The 15,087-nt window shown below is 38.4% G+C and overlaps 1 protein-coding gene across 1 annotated transcript in view; it reads left to right on the top strand.

Annotated features, from left to right (window-relative positions):
* Glyp (glycogen phosphorylase) overlaps positions 1-14,041 on the top strand; it is a 75,101-nt gene extending 61,060 nt beyond the window's left edge. The window contains exons 2-4 of the mRNA XM_067767043.1: positions 7,557-8,085; positions 8,154-9,760; positions 13,164-14,041. Of these exons, the coding sequence (XP_067623144.1) occupies positions 7,557-8,085; positions 8,154-9,760; positions 13,164-13,322 (2,295 nt within the window). The 3' untranslated portion in view covers positions 13,323-14,041. The remainder of the gene's footprint in view (positions 1-7,556; positions 8,086-8,153; positions 9,761-13,163) is intronic.
* The last annotated feature ends 1,046 nt before the right edge of the window (positions 14,042-15,087 follow it).

The following is a 15,087-nucleotide window of genomic DNA, read 5'->3' as shown; positions in this document are numbered from 1 at the left end:
GTTTTCGCCCTAGATTGTTCGATGTTTTGAATGCTGTGTTAATGTTGTATTTTTTGAAGAAGTTTGCCAATTTATATGTTGCTTTTCCAGTATATGTCATAGTCGTCCAGCTATTATTTTCCTTTTCATTATTTCTTTTTGGTTCTCCATTTGTCCTTCTGAGCTTATCTACTAGTGCTTTTTTATACCCGTTGTTCGCAGCGATATTATATATGACCTCAAGTTCTCTCTTATATGCCTCTTGTGTAAGCGGTGTTCTTTCAAGTCTATGTACCAAGTGCCTTAATGCTGCATTTTTATGCTGTTGAGGGTGATTTGAGGTATTGTGTATTATTGTATCGGTGGCCGTTGACTTTCTATATATGTCATAGTTAAACCTTTTGGCTTCTTTATCAATATTTATCGTAAGGTCTAGATAGTTGATTCCTCCGTCTTTTTCGGTTTCCATTGTAAATTTTATATTTCCGTGCTGCTTGTTGAGGTACTCCAGTACAAGCTCTTCGTTATTAGTAGTTAAAACGCATATTATGTCATCCACGTATCTAGCATAAAATGACACGCCTAATTTGGACTTCAGCTCCTGTATGTACTTTCCTTCCAGATTTTGCATGAAAACTTCCATAAGAATTGCTGATGTGGGGCTTCCCATTCCAAGGCCGTTTGTTTGTCTATATATTTTATTGTTGAATTGAAAATAGTTTTGACGTAAAGTGGTTCTTAGCGTATTTGTGATTTGCATACTTTTCACTTTGTTTTTTGTGTTATGAACTATTGTTGAGCTAACTATGTCCAAAGTCTCCGATAGTGGTATAGATGGGTATAAATCTTTTATGTCTTTTGTGTTATGAACTATTGTTGAGCTAACTATGTCCAAAGTCTCCGATAGTGATATAGATGGGTATAAATCTTTTAGGTCAATAGTTCATAACACAAAAAACAAAGTGAAAAGTATGCAAATCACAAATACGCTAAGAACCACTTTACGTCAAAACTATTTTCAATTCAACAATAAAATATATAGACAAACAAACGGCCTTGGAATGGGAAGCCCCACATCAGCAATTCTTATGGAAGTTTTCATGCAAAATCTGGAAGGAAAGTACATACAGGAGCTGAAGTCCAAATTAGGCGTGTCATTTTATGCTAGATACGTGGATGACATAATATGCGTTTTAACTACTAATAACGAAGAGCTTGTACTGGAGTACCTCAACAAGCAGCACGGAAATATAAAATTTACAATGGAAACCGAAAAAGACGGAGGAATCAACTATCTAGACCTTACGATAAATATTGATAAAGAAGCCAAAAGGTTTAACTATGACATATATAGAAAGTCAACGGCCACCGATACAATAATACACAATACCTCAAATCACCCTCAACAGCATAAAAATGCAGCATTAAGGCACTTGGTACATAGACTTGAAAGAACACCGCTTACACAAGAGGCATATAAGAGAGAACTTGAGGTCATATATAATATCGCTGCGAACAACGGGTATAAAAAAGCACTAGTAGATAAGCTCAGAAGGACAAATGGAGAACCAAAAAGAAATAATGAAAAGGAAAATAATAGCTGGACGACTATGACATATACTGGAAAAGCAACATATAAATTGGCAAACTTCTTCAAAAAATACAACATTAACACAGCATTCAAAACATCGAACAATCTAGGGCGAAAACTAAGAACTAACATTAACTCAGAGGATCGGTTTAGCAGCCACGGCGTATACAAGCTCACCTGCGGATGCCAGCATAGTTACATAGGACAAACAGGACGGCAAATAAGAACAAGGTTCAGAGAACATATTAGAGATTACAACAAAAAAATACGGAATCCAAACATTATACCCGAGTCTAACTTCGCGAATCACATGGTCGAGAATGAATGTTCCCCAGCAAACATCAATAAAACAGTTAGGGTTCTTCACATACAGGAAAAGGGCCGACGTCTCAACGTACTCGAAAACATGGAAATCTACAAACAGAAAACATTCGACGGTAGAATAATAAACGAACAGATAAACACAATTTCTGACACAATATTTGAGCCTTTAAAACTTGTTTACAGGAAACAACTTAATCACACAGGTACAGCAGACAAACACACAACAACAAATAAACACAAAACAATTAACACACCAAAACAAAAAATCGACAAAGAAGGTCAAACGACTAAAATCACAGATTTCTACCTACCCCAGTCAGCCACACAAATCGATTAGTAAACCACCCTCGGTTCTAAATAAACACACAGCACATACAAATAACTAAATATACACAAGCATCAATTTGACAATACCTATACCTACGAACTATAAATACAGGACAAACGACAACAACAGATCAGAACGAAAATCGACACTGACGATGGCACAACGCCGAAACCGGTTTGTCTCAAAACCAAATTTGACAAGGGATGACGGAAAATCGTTCCAATATACATCATTTATCCACCCTGTCGGAAAATCAACCAAACAAGATAAGTCAGTTATTGCTTGTCAGGCTTTTAACTTGAACGCGAACGGACTACTAACAATTTACAAGCGACGCCTACTGAAAATATATAAAGCAAAGGCGAGCATTTGGTTCAACAAACAATGCCTGGAATTGAATGTTACTCCGAAATTCGCAAAAATAACAATAAAGGCAAATACCAAATCTAGCAGGAAAACAGTTAGAAAAGCGGAAAAGGATTTTTTAAAATATGAGTTGGAAAGCTTGTACTCGAAGAAGGATGAGATAAATGCCGAGTTATTATCTATCCATTTAAGATTGGCAGAACAACTACCTACGACTGCATTAATGGAATGTTTCGACCGCATTAAGACAGAGATCGATCGGGAACTACAACAAAAATACAGGTCGCTGAACCGAAAATTGGACAAGCTGGCAGGACGACGAGAGGGTAACCAAAACCAAAACACTCACCAGTTTCATGACAAGTTCGTTAACCTCACAACAGTGGCCATTACCAAGGAAGAGGCACAACTTCTCGAAAAGGGCCTGAAGCACAATATCATGGACCAGAATACAGTAAGAAAAACGGAGCAAGCGATTGTAGATGCGGAGATCGCAATATCATTGATACCACAGGAAGAACAGGAGCACGCAAGACACATGTGCAGGGAAATCATAAAAAAGGAGGTGAAAGCACAGGAAGGACAAAAATCGAATACAGAGGAGAAAACAATAAAGAATCTACGGCATAAACTAAGGAAAAACAATATTGTCACAACGAAAGCGGACAAAGGAAACACCACTGTGCTAATCGAAAAAGAGCAATATATATCCAAAACCGAGGATCTCATAGAGGAAATGAAATGTCGTAGAATGAGAGAGGATCCCACAGATGAATACCAAAAACAAATCAAAGTTGCTATAAAGAATGCAACCAATATAGTAGATTCTAACATGGCACATAGATTGGTCCAAATGAACCCTTCGGCTCCTCCACTGGTTGCGCTACCAAAAATCCACAAGCCGGACACGCCAATGAGGCCCATCATTAATTTCAAATCGGCACCATGTTACAAACTGTCCAAATATTTAAAAACGATATTGATAGATACTCTGGAGCTAAGGAACGAATATGCAATAGCTAACACAACAGAACTAATAGAGAGACTCGAGACCGTAGAGCTAACAAGAAACAGCAAATTGGTATCTTTTGACATAAAAGATTTATACCCATCTATACCACTATCGGAGACTTTGGACATAGTTAGCTCAACAATAGTTCATAACACAAAAAACAAAGTGAAAAGTATGCAAATCACAAATACGCTAAGAACCACTTTACGTCAAAACTATTTTCAATTCAACAATAAAATATATAGACAAACAAACGGCCTTGGAATGGGAAGCCCCACATCAGCAATTCTTATGGAAGTTTTCATGCAAAATCTGGAAGGAAAGTACATACAGGAGCTGAAGTCCAAATTAGGCGTGTCATTTTATGCTAGATACGTGGATGACATAATATGCGTTTTAACTACTAATAACGAAGAGCTTGTACTGGAGTACCTCAACAAGCAGCACGGAAATATAAAATTTACAATGGAAACCGAAAAAGACGGAGGAATCAACTATCTAGACCTTACGATAAATATTGATAAAGAAGCCAAAAGGTTTAACTATGACATATATAGAAAGTCAACGGCCACCGATACAATAATACACAATACCTCAAATCACCCTCAACAGCATAAAAATGCAGCATTAAGGCACTTGGTACATAGACTTGAAAGAACACCGCTTACACAAGAGGCATATAAGAGAGAACTTGAGGTCATATATAATATCGCTGCGAACAACGGGTATAAAAAAGCACTAGTAGATAAGCTCAGAAGGACAAATGGAGAACCAAAAAGAAATAATGAAAAGGAAAATAATAGCTGGACGACTATGACATATACTGGAAAAGCAACATATAAATTGGCAAACTTCTTCAAAAAATACAACATTAACACAGCATTCAAAACATCGAACAATCTAGGGCGAAAACTAAGAACTAAAATTAACTCAGAGGATCGGTTTAGCAGCCACGGCGTATACAAGCTCACCTGCGGATGCCAGCATAGTTACATAGGACAAACAGGACGGCAAATAAGAACAAGGTTCAGAGAACATATTAGAGATTACAACAAAAAAATACGGAATCCAAACATTATACCCGAGTCTAACTTCGCGAATCACATGGTCGAGAATGAATGTTCCCCAGCAAACATCAATAAAACAGTTAGGGTTCTTCACATACAGGAAAAGGGCCGACGTCTCAACGTACTCGAAAACATGGAAATCTACAAACAGAAAACATTCGACGGTAGAATAATAAACGAACAGATAAACACAATTTCTGACACAATATTTGAGCCTTTAAAACTTGTTTACAGGAAACAACTTAATCACACAGGTACAGCAGACAAACACACAACAACAAATAAACACAAAACAATTAACACACCAAAACAAAAAATCGACAAAGAAGGTCAAACGACTAAAATCACAGATTTCTACCTACCCCAGTCAGCCACACAAATCGATTAGTAAACCACCCTCGGTTCTAAATAAACACACAGCACATACAAATAACTAAATATACACAAGCATCAATTTGACAATACCTATACCTACGAACTATAAATACAGGACAAACGACAACAACAGATCAGAACGAAAATCGACACTGACGATGGCACAACGCCGAAACCGGTTTGTCTCAAAACCAAATTTGACAAGGGATGACGGAAAATCGTTCCAATATACATCATTTATCCACCCTGTCGGAAAATCAACCAAACAAGATAAGTCACCTCAAAAAATGTAAATAATGTGAATATATTTTTTTGAATACAAAAAAATTTCAGTGCACATACAATTTTGTACATGTATTGTGATTCGCACTTCCATATATTTCCCTATCTTCAAGATTTTAGTATTTATTTAATTGCCTATTATTTCTCATTCTATTTAGTGACTCATTATTACAAGGACTCTTTCCTGACAATTTGTTACAATCTAAGTCCTCAACACATAATCCTTCCAAAGACTTTACTCGACTCTGCGCTACGTATGCTTGTCCCTCCACGAACTCCAAATTATTTTGATGTCACTTCTACAGGAATGTATGTAATATATTTCATAGGTCGCTTTCTATTGATGTATCTATTAGGTATGTGTTCCAAATATGATCCAAATCGGACCAAAAATACGTTTTTTTGAAATATTTCGAACCATACGCCACCTATCGTAGTTATACCTTTCATGAACATGAAATGGTATATTAACTTTGGTCCGATGTTTGTAACGTTGAGAAATATAGAAGATAGATTCACCACTAAGTATACCGAATTGATCAGGGCGACGAACTGAGTTGATATAGCCTTGTCCGTCTGTCTATTTGAACGCAAACTAGTCCCTCAAATCTTGAGATATCTCAATGAAATTTTGCACAAGGATGTATTTTTGTATTATATTAGACATTTGTCGGATCCGGCAGGATCGGACCACTATAACATATATCTCCCATACAATCGATCGTTCAGATAAGACGATTTTGGTCATTCCTGCCGCAATTTAAAAAGTATAAACGTGAAACGCGGTGATATATATTCTAATGTATCATAGAAGTTTTGCTGTAAAAATCATTTCGATTGGAGCTATATATAATATATATCCCATACAACCGATCGTTCAGATAAGGCGGTTTTTTGCCATTTTTTATTTTATATTTATTTTAAAAATCGTTTAGGTATGTACATCTATATATTTCGTATCTTATACATCCGATTATTTGGAGATTACGAACGGGATAAGATTATTGTTAGCCCCATTCATGAAAGGTATGAAGTCTTCGGCACAGCCGAAGACATTCCCGTCCTTACTTGTTTTTTTCTTATTATTGCATTGTCATCGGGTTCTGAACTATATTCCAAGTTTCAAACTTATAGCTTATCGGGAAGCCAGCCAGCCAGCCATATTCTTGTAGAATACTGAATATTGACAAATACTGAAAACTTATTAAGCAAGGCGAATTCTTTACCTGGTGTTGTTATCCCAACAGCTGATTGCTACTTCTTGATTGTTTTCCATACTTCTTGATTATTTTCCATACTTCTTGATTATTTTCCATCAGTTAATCGAAATCAATGAAAATTTTGTTTGACTTGACATTTTCTGCACGGCGAATTGGTTGAATTCGCTTTGCCACCAACTCATATGGATTCTCCTTGTTATTAATCCTCAAAACAAGGCGAATCTATACAATGAGATGGCAAAGCGAATTCAACCGACTCGCCGTGTAGAAGAATGTCAAACCAAAAAAAAAATTCATTAGGGAGTTTTAGTGCGAGTAAGACTTGGAGGGAAAGGGTCAGATGGTTGGTTTTGTACAGGAAAGGGAAGAAGAATCAAAATTTGGGAGCAACGGAAAGGGGTAGATATTTTGAATAAAATTTCGGCCAGAACAAAGTTTGCCGGATCCCCTGGCTTTTTTTTAACAGAAGAAATATTTTATTTAGGAGCGTACGATTTTGGTGATGGTGGGAGTGTTGGGAGCGAATTTTTTCGTGTAAGAATAACTAATCCTTTAAACTCTTTTCTAAAAAAAAAATACTTGCAGCAGTTTGGGAGAATGTGTCCATAGTAACAGTCTTTACCGGGACATAAGCCGGGAGGATCTTCAAGCGCTATCCGGACTGTCGTGTGAGTAATTTGACGTGACGTTGACATGCTAGCAAACGTAAACGAGATGTCAAGGGCGTCATGTCCGCATTTCATCAATAGAGCTCCAAGTGGCTACCATTTAAGGTATCCAATTGAGCTCCCTTCTATATCCAGCATCTTTAATGCCCTAGATAGATCTAATAATATCTCAAATACATTTTTTGTGTGGTTATATTCACAAACTATTCCAAATACCTTTACTACCAGAGCTTATCATCTAACATTTTAGTTTAAAAGAAGGAATATTTTTAATTTGTCAAATAATGCCAATATAGCATGGGGCGTGTCAAATAAAACTCTTATTGTTTCCCTTTCCTTTCCAGCGTGTCTACTATTTATCACTTGAGTACTATATGGGACGTTCACTACAAAATACGATGATAAATTTGGGCATTCAAAGTGAATGTGAAGAGGCTATGTATCAGCTGGGCTTAGATATTGAAGCGCTTGAGGATATTGAAGAAGATGCTGGTTTGGGAAATGGTGGATTGGGACGTTTGGCGGCATGTTTGTTGGATTCAATGGCTACACTTGGTCTTGCGGCCTATGGTTATGGCTTACGTTACGAATATGGTATATTTGCGCAAAAGATCTTGAATGGTGAGCAACAGGAGGAGCCTGATGACTGGTTACGTTTTGGTAACCCATGGGAAAAGGCACGTCCTGAATTTATGAAACCAGTTAGCTTCTATGGACGTGTTATTGATACGCCTGAGGGTAAGAAGTGGGTGGACACACAGGTTGTGTATGCTATGCCATACGATATTCCCATACCTGGTTATGGTAACAATCGAGTGAATACTTTGCGTTTATGGTCTGCTAAGAGTCCTGTTGACTTCAATTTGAAATTCTGTGAGTATGAAGACTGCTAGTTTTCTATTGCGTAATATTTTTATACTCTCTTTTGATTTAAATTTCAGTCAACAATGGTGACTACATTCAAGCCGTATTGGATCGTAATCTTGCTGAGAACATTACACGTGTACTTTATCCCAATGACAACTTCTTCGAAGGCAAGGAATTGCGTCTCAAGCAAGAATATTTCATGGTTGCTGCCACTTTACATGACATTGTACGTCGTTACAAAAATTCCAAATTTGGCTCACGCGAAACTGTGCGTCATCATTTCGATCATTTCCCCGATAAAGTTGCCATCCAATTGAATGACACTCATCCTTCACTGGCTATACCCGAGTTGATGCGTATATTTATTGATGAGGAGAATTTGGATTGGGATACAGCTTGGGATATAACTAAACGTACCTGCGGCTACACAAATCACACCGTATTGCCCGAAGCTTTGGAACGCTGGCCCGTTTCATTGTTGGAGTCAATTCTGCCACGTCATCTACAAATCATCTATCATATTAATTTCCTATTCATGGAAAACGTAGCCAAAAAATATCCTGGCGACTTTGAACGTATGCGTCGTATGTCTTTGGTAGAGGAGGATGGTGAGAAGCGCATTAATATGGCGCATTTGTCTATTGTCGGCTCACATGCTGTAAACGGTGTAGCTGCTATTCATTCAGAAATTCTAAAGAAAGATCTCTTCCGTCTATTTTACGAGTTCGAGCCGCATAAATTCCAAAACAAGACTAATGGTATTACGCCACGTCGTTGGTTGCTACTCTGCAATCCGGGTTTGTCTGATTTGATTGCCGAAAAGATAGGTACCGAGTGGCCTGTACATTTGGATCAATTGGTAGCACTGAAGAAGTGGGCCAAAGATCCCAATTTCCAACGCAACGTTGCACGCGTGAAACAAGAAAACAAATTAAAGCTCGCACAAATTTTGGAAAAAGATTATGGCGTAAAAGTTAATCCCGCCTCCATGTTTGACATTCAAGTCAAACGTATACATGAGTACAAACGTCAACTGTTGAATTGCCTGCACATTATCACACTTTACAATCGCATCAAGAAGGATCCCACCGCTAACTTTACACCGCGTACAATTATGATTGGTGGCAAAGCTGCTCCGGGTTATTATGTGGCCAAGCAGATCATCAAGCTGATTTGCGCTGTTGGTAATGTTGTTAACAACGATCCCATTGTGGGTGATAAACTGAAAGTTATCTTTTTGGAGAATTATCGTGTTACTTTAGCCGAGAAGATTATGCCCGCTGCTGATCTATCAGAACAAATCTCTACTGCCGGCACTGAGGCATCCGGTACTGGTAATATGAAATTCCAGTTGAACGGCGCTTTAACTATTGGAACGCTGGATGGCGCCAATGTAGAGATGGCTGAGGAAATGGGTAATGATAACATTTTCATTTTTGGCATGACTGTTGAGGAAGTTGAGGCGTTAAAGAAACGTGGTTATAATGCCTATGAATACTACAATCGTAATCCTGAGATTAAACAATGCATCGATCAAATTCAGGGTGGTTTCTTTAGCCCAAGTAATCCAAATGATTTTAAAAATATTGCTGATATTTTGTTGAAACACGATCATTATTATTTATTGGCCGATTATGAAGCATACATAAAGGCGCAAGAATTGGTATCGAAGACTTATCAGGTGAGATAATGAAAAATAAGTTAATTTGTTTTCTATTGTAATATATTCAACTTCTGTCTCCTCCTGGTGCGGTTGTTGTTGTAGCGATAAGGACACACCTCGAAGGCCTTGGGAAGTGTTATCGATGTTGATAGTCCTTTTCCTGATGCAGATCCGGTACGTTCCGGTACCAAGCCCGGCCATCTCGGGAACGGTTTGGTATGACCACATGTGACCTTCTAGGCCATACCGCCCTCCCACCCCTAGATCCATGAGGGTTTCGGGGTCGCCAGAGCCTCGGCTGTTAATGAAACGGGATTCACCACGGATAGGTGAGGCTGACAATTGGGTTGGAGAAGCTATATATAGCCCCTTGAAAGGGTTGCGCTACACAACCCCTTGAATCTACATATTTGCTATTTTAGTCGCCTATTACGACAGGCATACCTACGGCGAGTATGTTCTAACCCCTAACCCCCTAACCCCCTAACCTTGTGGGTTGGGGAGCTTTGGCATGTAGAAATTAAATAGGATAGTGGATGTGGATGTTAGTTTATCTTTTCACTTAGCGCCCCCAGCAAGTGACTTGAGGATTTAATTGATACAACTTACTTTAGGAGCAATCCCGGTTGCATGTGTATTGTGAAGTGAAATCTACCGAACAGTATCCACAAGATTAAGCGCCTTCTTACAGTCGGTAGTAACGTGTATGTGTAGCTGCTTCCTCGTCGTAAATAAGGATCTAGCCGACCAAATAACATGAGGGGGAAAATTAACTCCTTCTGGCGGAGGAGGGAGCTGAGATATATAGCAACTTTAACAGCAGAAGGGAGAGTGTACCATCTTATAGAACCTAGAAGGATTTTGATGTTTCCAGGGAAGAGATGGTTTTTTGGTTTGGAGAACGGTGTTGTAATTACCGATTCCAAAACTTTCGATACGCCGAGTACAACGAGCCGGAACTGAAGCGCGGGGCTTAAAAGTGTCGAAGATCATGTACAGGTATTATGACCTTCGATTAAAAAAGTTAATGTTATTACTTAAAATAGAGGACTGTAGGCTCAGTATTGGTATTCTGACTGGACACTATCTCTTGGCATCAAATGCGTTTGAATAGAGCTCGTCAGTTATGGCAGATGTAGAAAGTGCGGATTTGAGGAAGGAAATGATAGACCACGTACTGTGCTTGTGTCTTGCGCTCACTAGGCTAATACTCCAGCTATTATATTAGGAATTACACAACTATCAGATCCAGAAGCCTAGGGCCTAGAAAACTTCTGGTGAAATTTCTGGTAGCAGTATGAACCCATTTAGTCTATGTGAGATCCTTACCGACGAGCCAGTTCAACGTAACTTCTCAGACGTAACAGTATTCAACTTTCTGATCTCTTTCTTATGTACTTGATTGGCTCTTAACCGTATAAATGGCTGTGGCCGTCCAACAAGCCGAGCCAGTTGCTTCTCTGCTTGGTTAACTGGCGCCATTTGGTAACACCAAGGGAATTTGAACTGATTTCCACCTGGTCCTTGCAGCAGGGTGGGTCCGCTATCTTTCTCTGCTCCCATAAGTGGGTTCCGAAAAAAATATTTTCATAGCCGGAGCATCATCTTTGTATTCGCTGCGTTTGAATTCGCTGGACTGTGTTGATGCCTACGGAAAACTCGTACAGCTCAAAAGCGTACAACGCGTAGAGCTTCGTAAATCATTTGAAGAATCTTTCTCTCAAACACTTCATGTGCCGCCTCCTCTTCCATGCTTCTGCACTATATAGCAGAGCGGGTGCGATAAGTGACTCGTAGAGCATGTCTTTCGTTTGCCGAGAGAGGACTTGGCTTTTAGATTGCCTACCTAGTCCAAAGTAACATCTTCTCGCAAGAGTGATTCTTTGCTGGATTTTAAAGCTGATGTTATTGTTTGTGTTAATGCTGGTTCTCAAATAAGCGTAGTAATTTACTATGGCTGCCAACAGTGGCATTGTTACCAAGGCCCAAATGCGCTGACTCCTTGCTCGATGACAGCAGGTACTTCGTTTTGTCCTCATTCACCACCAAACCAGCTTTGGATAGACAGAACAGCATCAGTGTCGTTAGCTTACGCCAGTAGTTGTACGCTTTTAAAGAGTATTGTTCCAGAGGGTTTAATTTTTTCAGCTTTTATAGTTTTCTACAGCATACAATTCAAGAAATCGCACGATAGACGTCACTCTTTCTAAAACTTCGTTTAATTTCGAACGGCTCGGAGAGATCCTTCCCAATTCTGACTGAGCTGATGGTGTTCTTCCAAGTCATTTTGCACAGCCGAAACCAAGGTCAGACATTGCAGCATATAAGCAGCTCCATTTCGAGCTGTCGAAGGCGGCTTTAAAATCGACGAAGAGATGATGTGTGTCAGCTCTTTTTTTCAAAGGTTTCTTTTCCAAGATTTGGCGCATAGAGAAAATCTGGTCGGTGCTATATTTATCAGGTCTGACGCCGCAGTGATACGGTCCAATCAGCCGATTCATGGGGGGCTTTAATTATTGCCACAATACGTTTGACAGGATCTTATATGCGATATTAAGAAGGCTGATTCCGCGATAGTAGACACTGTTTGCAGGACCCCTATCTTGTGGACTGGGCAAAGAAAATTTAGATGCCAATTGTCAGGCATGTCCTCGTCTCACCATATTTTGGAAATCCATCAGCATCCGCCGCCTTGTTTTTTATTTATTCTGATTATTGCTATTCTTTGATTACATCAACATCGATACGGGATCGGATTCATCTTCCTTGGGCGATACATCGCTGTCTCCATTTTCTCCCTTTGGGAGGGTAGAGAAGTGTTCCTTCCATAATCTATGTACTCTCTGGATAGCGATTACAAGGTTGCCGTTTTCGTTAGTTTGCCCTTCAAAGGTTTCAAGATCGGGGCAGATTCCTTGAGGAACGATGATGGTGACCTGCCTCCAGATTGGACCTTAAGTGTAAGTTGCCCAATCTACAAGAAAGCGATCCCGCAAAGCACGCCAATTACCGCGGAATCAGCCTGCTTAAGGTGCGGCTTCAGATCTGGTAAATCTGCTATTGACCAGATCTTTACGAAGCATGACTATGTAAATGTGTGTTAGTGGATATAAGTGCTCGATATTCTTTGTTTGCATACGCACTAATACTCATTTTTTGGTTAGTCCACTAATAACCTTAAAAGATGAATAATTGCAGCTCACTGATGTGTATGATACATTCATATTTGTAACAGGATTCCCCTTGTATAGGTGAGCTCGACAATTGGGTTGCGTAAACGTTGATGCTATAAAGCTTTGTATTGCCCTTATAAACCCCCTGAAACCCTACGATATGCGGTCTTATACTTTTGCACAACTCTTTATCTTCAACTAAAATAATCAAACTTTTTTAATAAAATATTCTTGTATCTTCTTTTCAGAACCAAGCCAAATGGTTGGAGATGGCCATCCACAATATCGCCTCCAGCGGCAAGTTCTCATCTGATCGCACAATTATCGAATATGCTAGAGATATATGGGGTGTCGAGCCTACCTGGGAGAAAATGCCAGCACCTGAGGATACACCAGCAGCAAAATAAATTAATTTTTGATATTACATCACATCACATGCAGACATATTAATATATGTATGCCGTGATTCTTTTGAGATTGTACTTTATTTTTATTAAAGTCCATTTAAGCAAAATAATTTCATTATTTAAAAAAAACGTATGTAATTCTATAGCGCAAGCGCAAAATTTATTTAAAGCAAATTGGCCAAAAGTTGTATTTCTTTTAATTATTTATGTAAATCACTAAAAATCATGAAATGTTTAAGTGAAGAGCTCATAAGCAATTTAACAACAAAAAACCAAACAAATAAACAGCATAACTTTAAACAGCCAAAGATCAAAAACTAAATACCATGTGTCCTATAAACAAATATACAATTTACAGTAACAAATTAATAAATACTATTGCAACAACAATAATCTACCGTAACAGCTCAGGAAATACAATATTTTACAAGATAACATCTGAAACATAAACAACATTTACAAACTACAGGAATGTTTGATATTTAGAAGAATATTTTAATTGATAATTATTATTAACTAAAATGTTATATGAAAAATCTGCAAGTTTTAAAAAATTGTTATACAAAATTCGTTACAACAATTAAAAACTGCTATAAGCAACACATGAGTAATTAAGGAACTTCAGAATACTGCTTAAAGTAAAATTATTGTTTAGAGACTCGTTCATAAATTTGATTCTCAAGTAAAAAAAATAAATAAAAACCATGATTCAATCACTAGAGGTTTGTTCTCCAATGATGGCAGCGCTTTGACACTACCAAATTTAAAAATCTGGACGGGTTGCTTTTACGATGTAAGGAAAACGGCAAATAAATCAATCCCCTTCAGCGAAAATTGTAGTAGCAAGTACCTTTAGTAGTATATTAGTAGTGATAAAAAATTTGTAAATGCCAACTGGTTTTAGGGGGAAACAAAAATTTTGTATATTTTGCAATATAAGTGTAGTAACGTAGTGGTGTCACTTGTGGTGTTAGTGTCCTTATTGTTCTACTACATTCTCTACCCCATCAACGATAATGCTAATCGCTTGTATTTTGGCGCTCCGTCGCGTTTGAGATTCACGTATCCCAGTTTTTGTTAAAGTATTTTTTAATAATCCCCATCGTAACGTTGAACGTGAGAAAAAAAGATATATGCTTTCAATTATTCCACAACCTGTCGCAAGTGTTCCGGATACAAACATGCATTTTTTAGTATAGACATTTTTTTCCAGAAATCAGATATAAAAAAAATACAAATTATCCAGGAAGTTCTGCTTTGCGCACCATTTGGCGTCCCGCTGTGAGTAGCGCCCGGAGCAAAATGTCCCCCTTTCCCCCTCACTACGCCACTGACAGAACCCCTTGAATCAATTAGGTATTTTAGTCGCCCCTTACGACAGGCATACCTGCCGCGTCTAAGTCCCCGTATATATGGTTTGTATGCCATACTACCGATTGTTCAGATAAGAAACTTTTCGTAATTTCTGCCCCATTTTGACAGCTAGAACCTTTAAATTTCATCATATGCTTTCGTATTTAGCAGATATTGTTTTCTGAAAAATTCGAATAGATCGGTCATATATATAGCATATGTTCCCTACAACCGATTGTCCAGATAAGAAACTTTTCGCAATTTCTACACCATTTTAACAGCTAGAAGCTTCAAGATTATTGTTCAACCCGATTCCTGAAAGGTATGAAGTCTACGGCACAGCCGAAGATAGTCCCGTCCTTACTTGTTTAAATTCACTTTGGGTGCAATACTGTTTGCACTTGACCGTGAA

This window comes from Eurosta solidaginis, chromosome 2, assembly GCF_040869045.1.
Source record: "Eurosta solidaginis isolate ZX-2024a chromosome 2, ASM4086904v1, whole genome shotgun sequence".
NCBI classification, from domain to species: Eukaryota; Metazoa; Arthropoda; class Insecta; order Diptera; family Tephritidae; genus Eurosta; species Eurosta solidaginis.
This window is presented reverse-complemented; position numbering and strand designations above follow the sequence as displayed.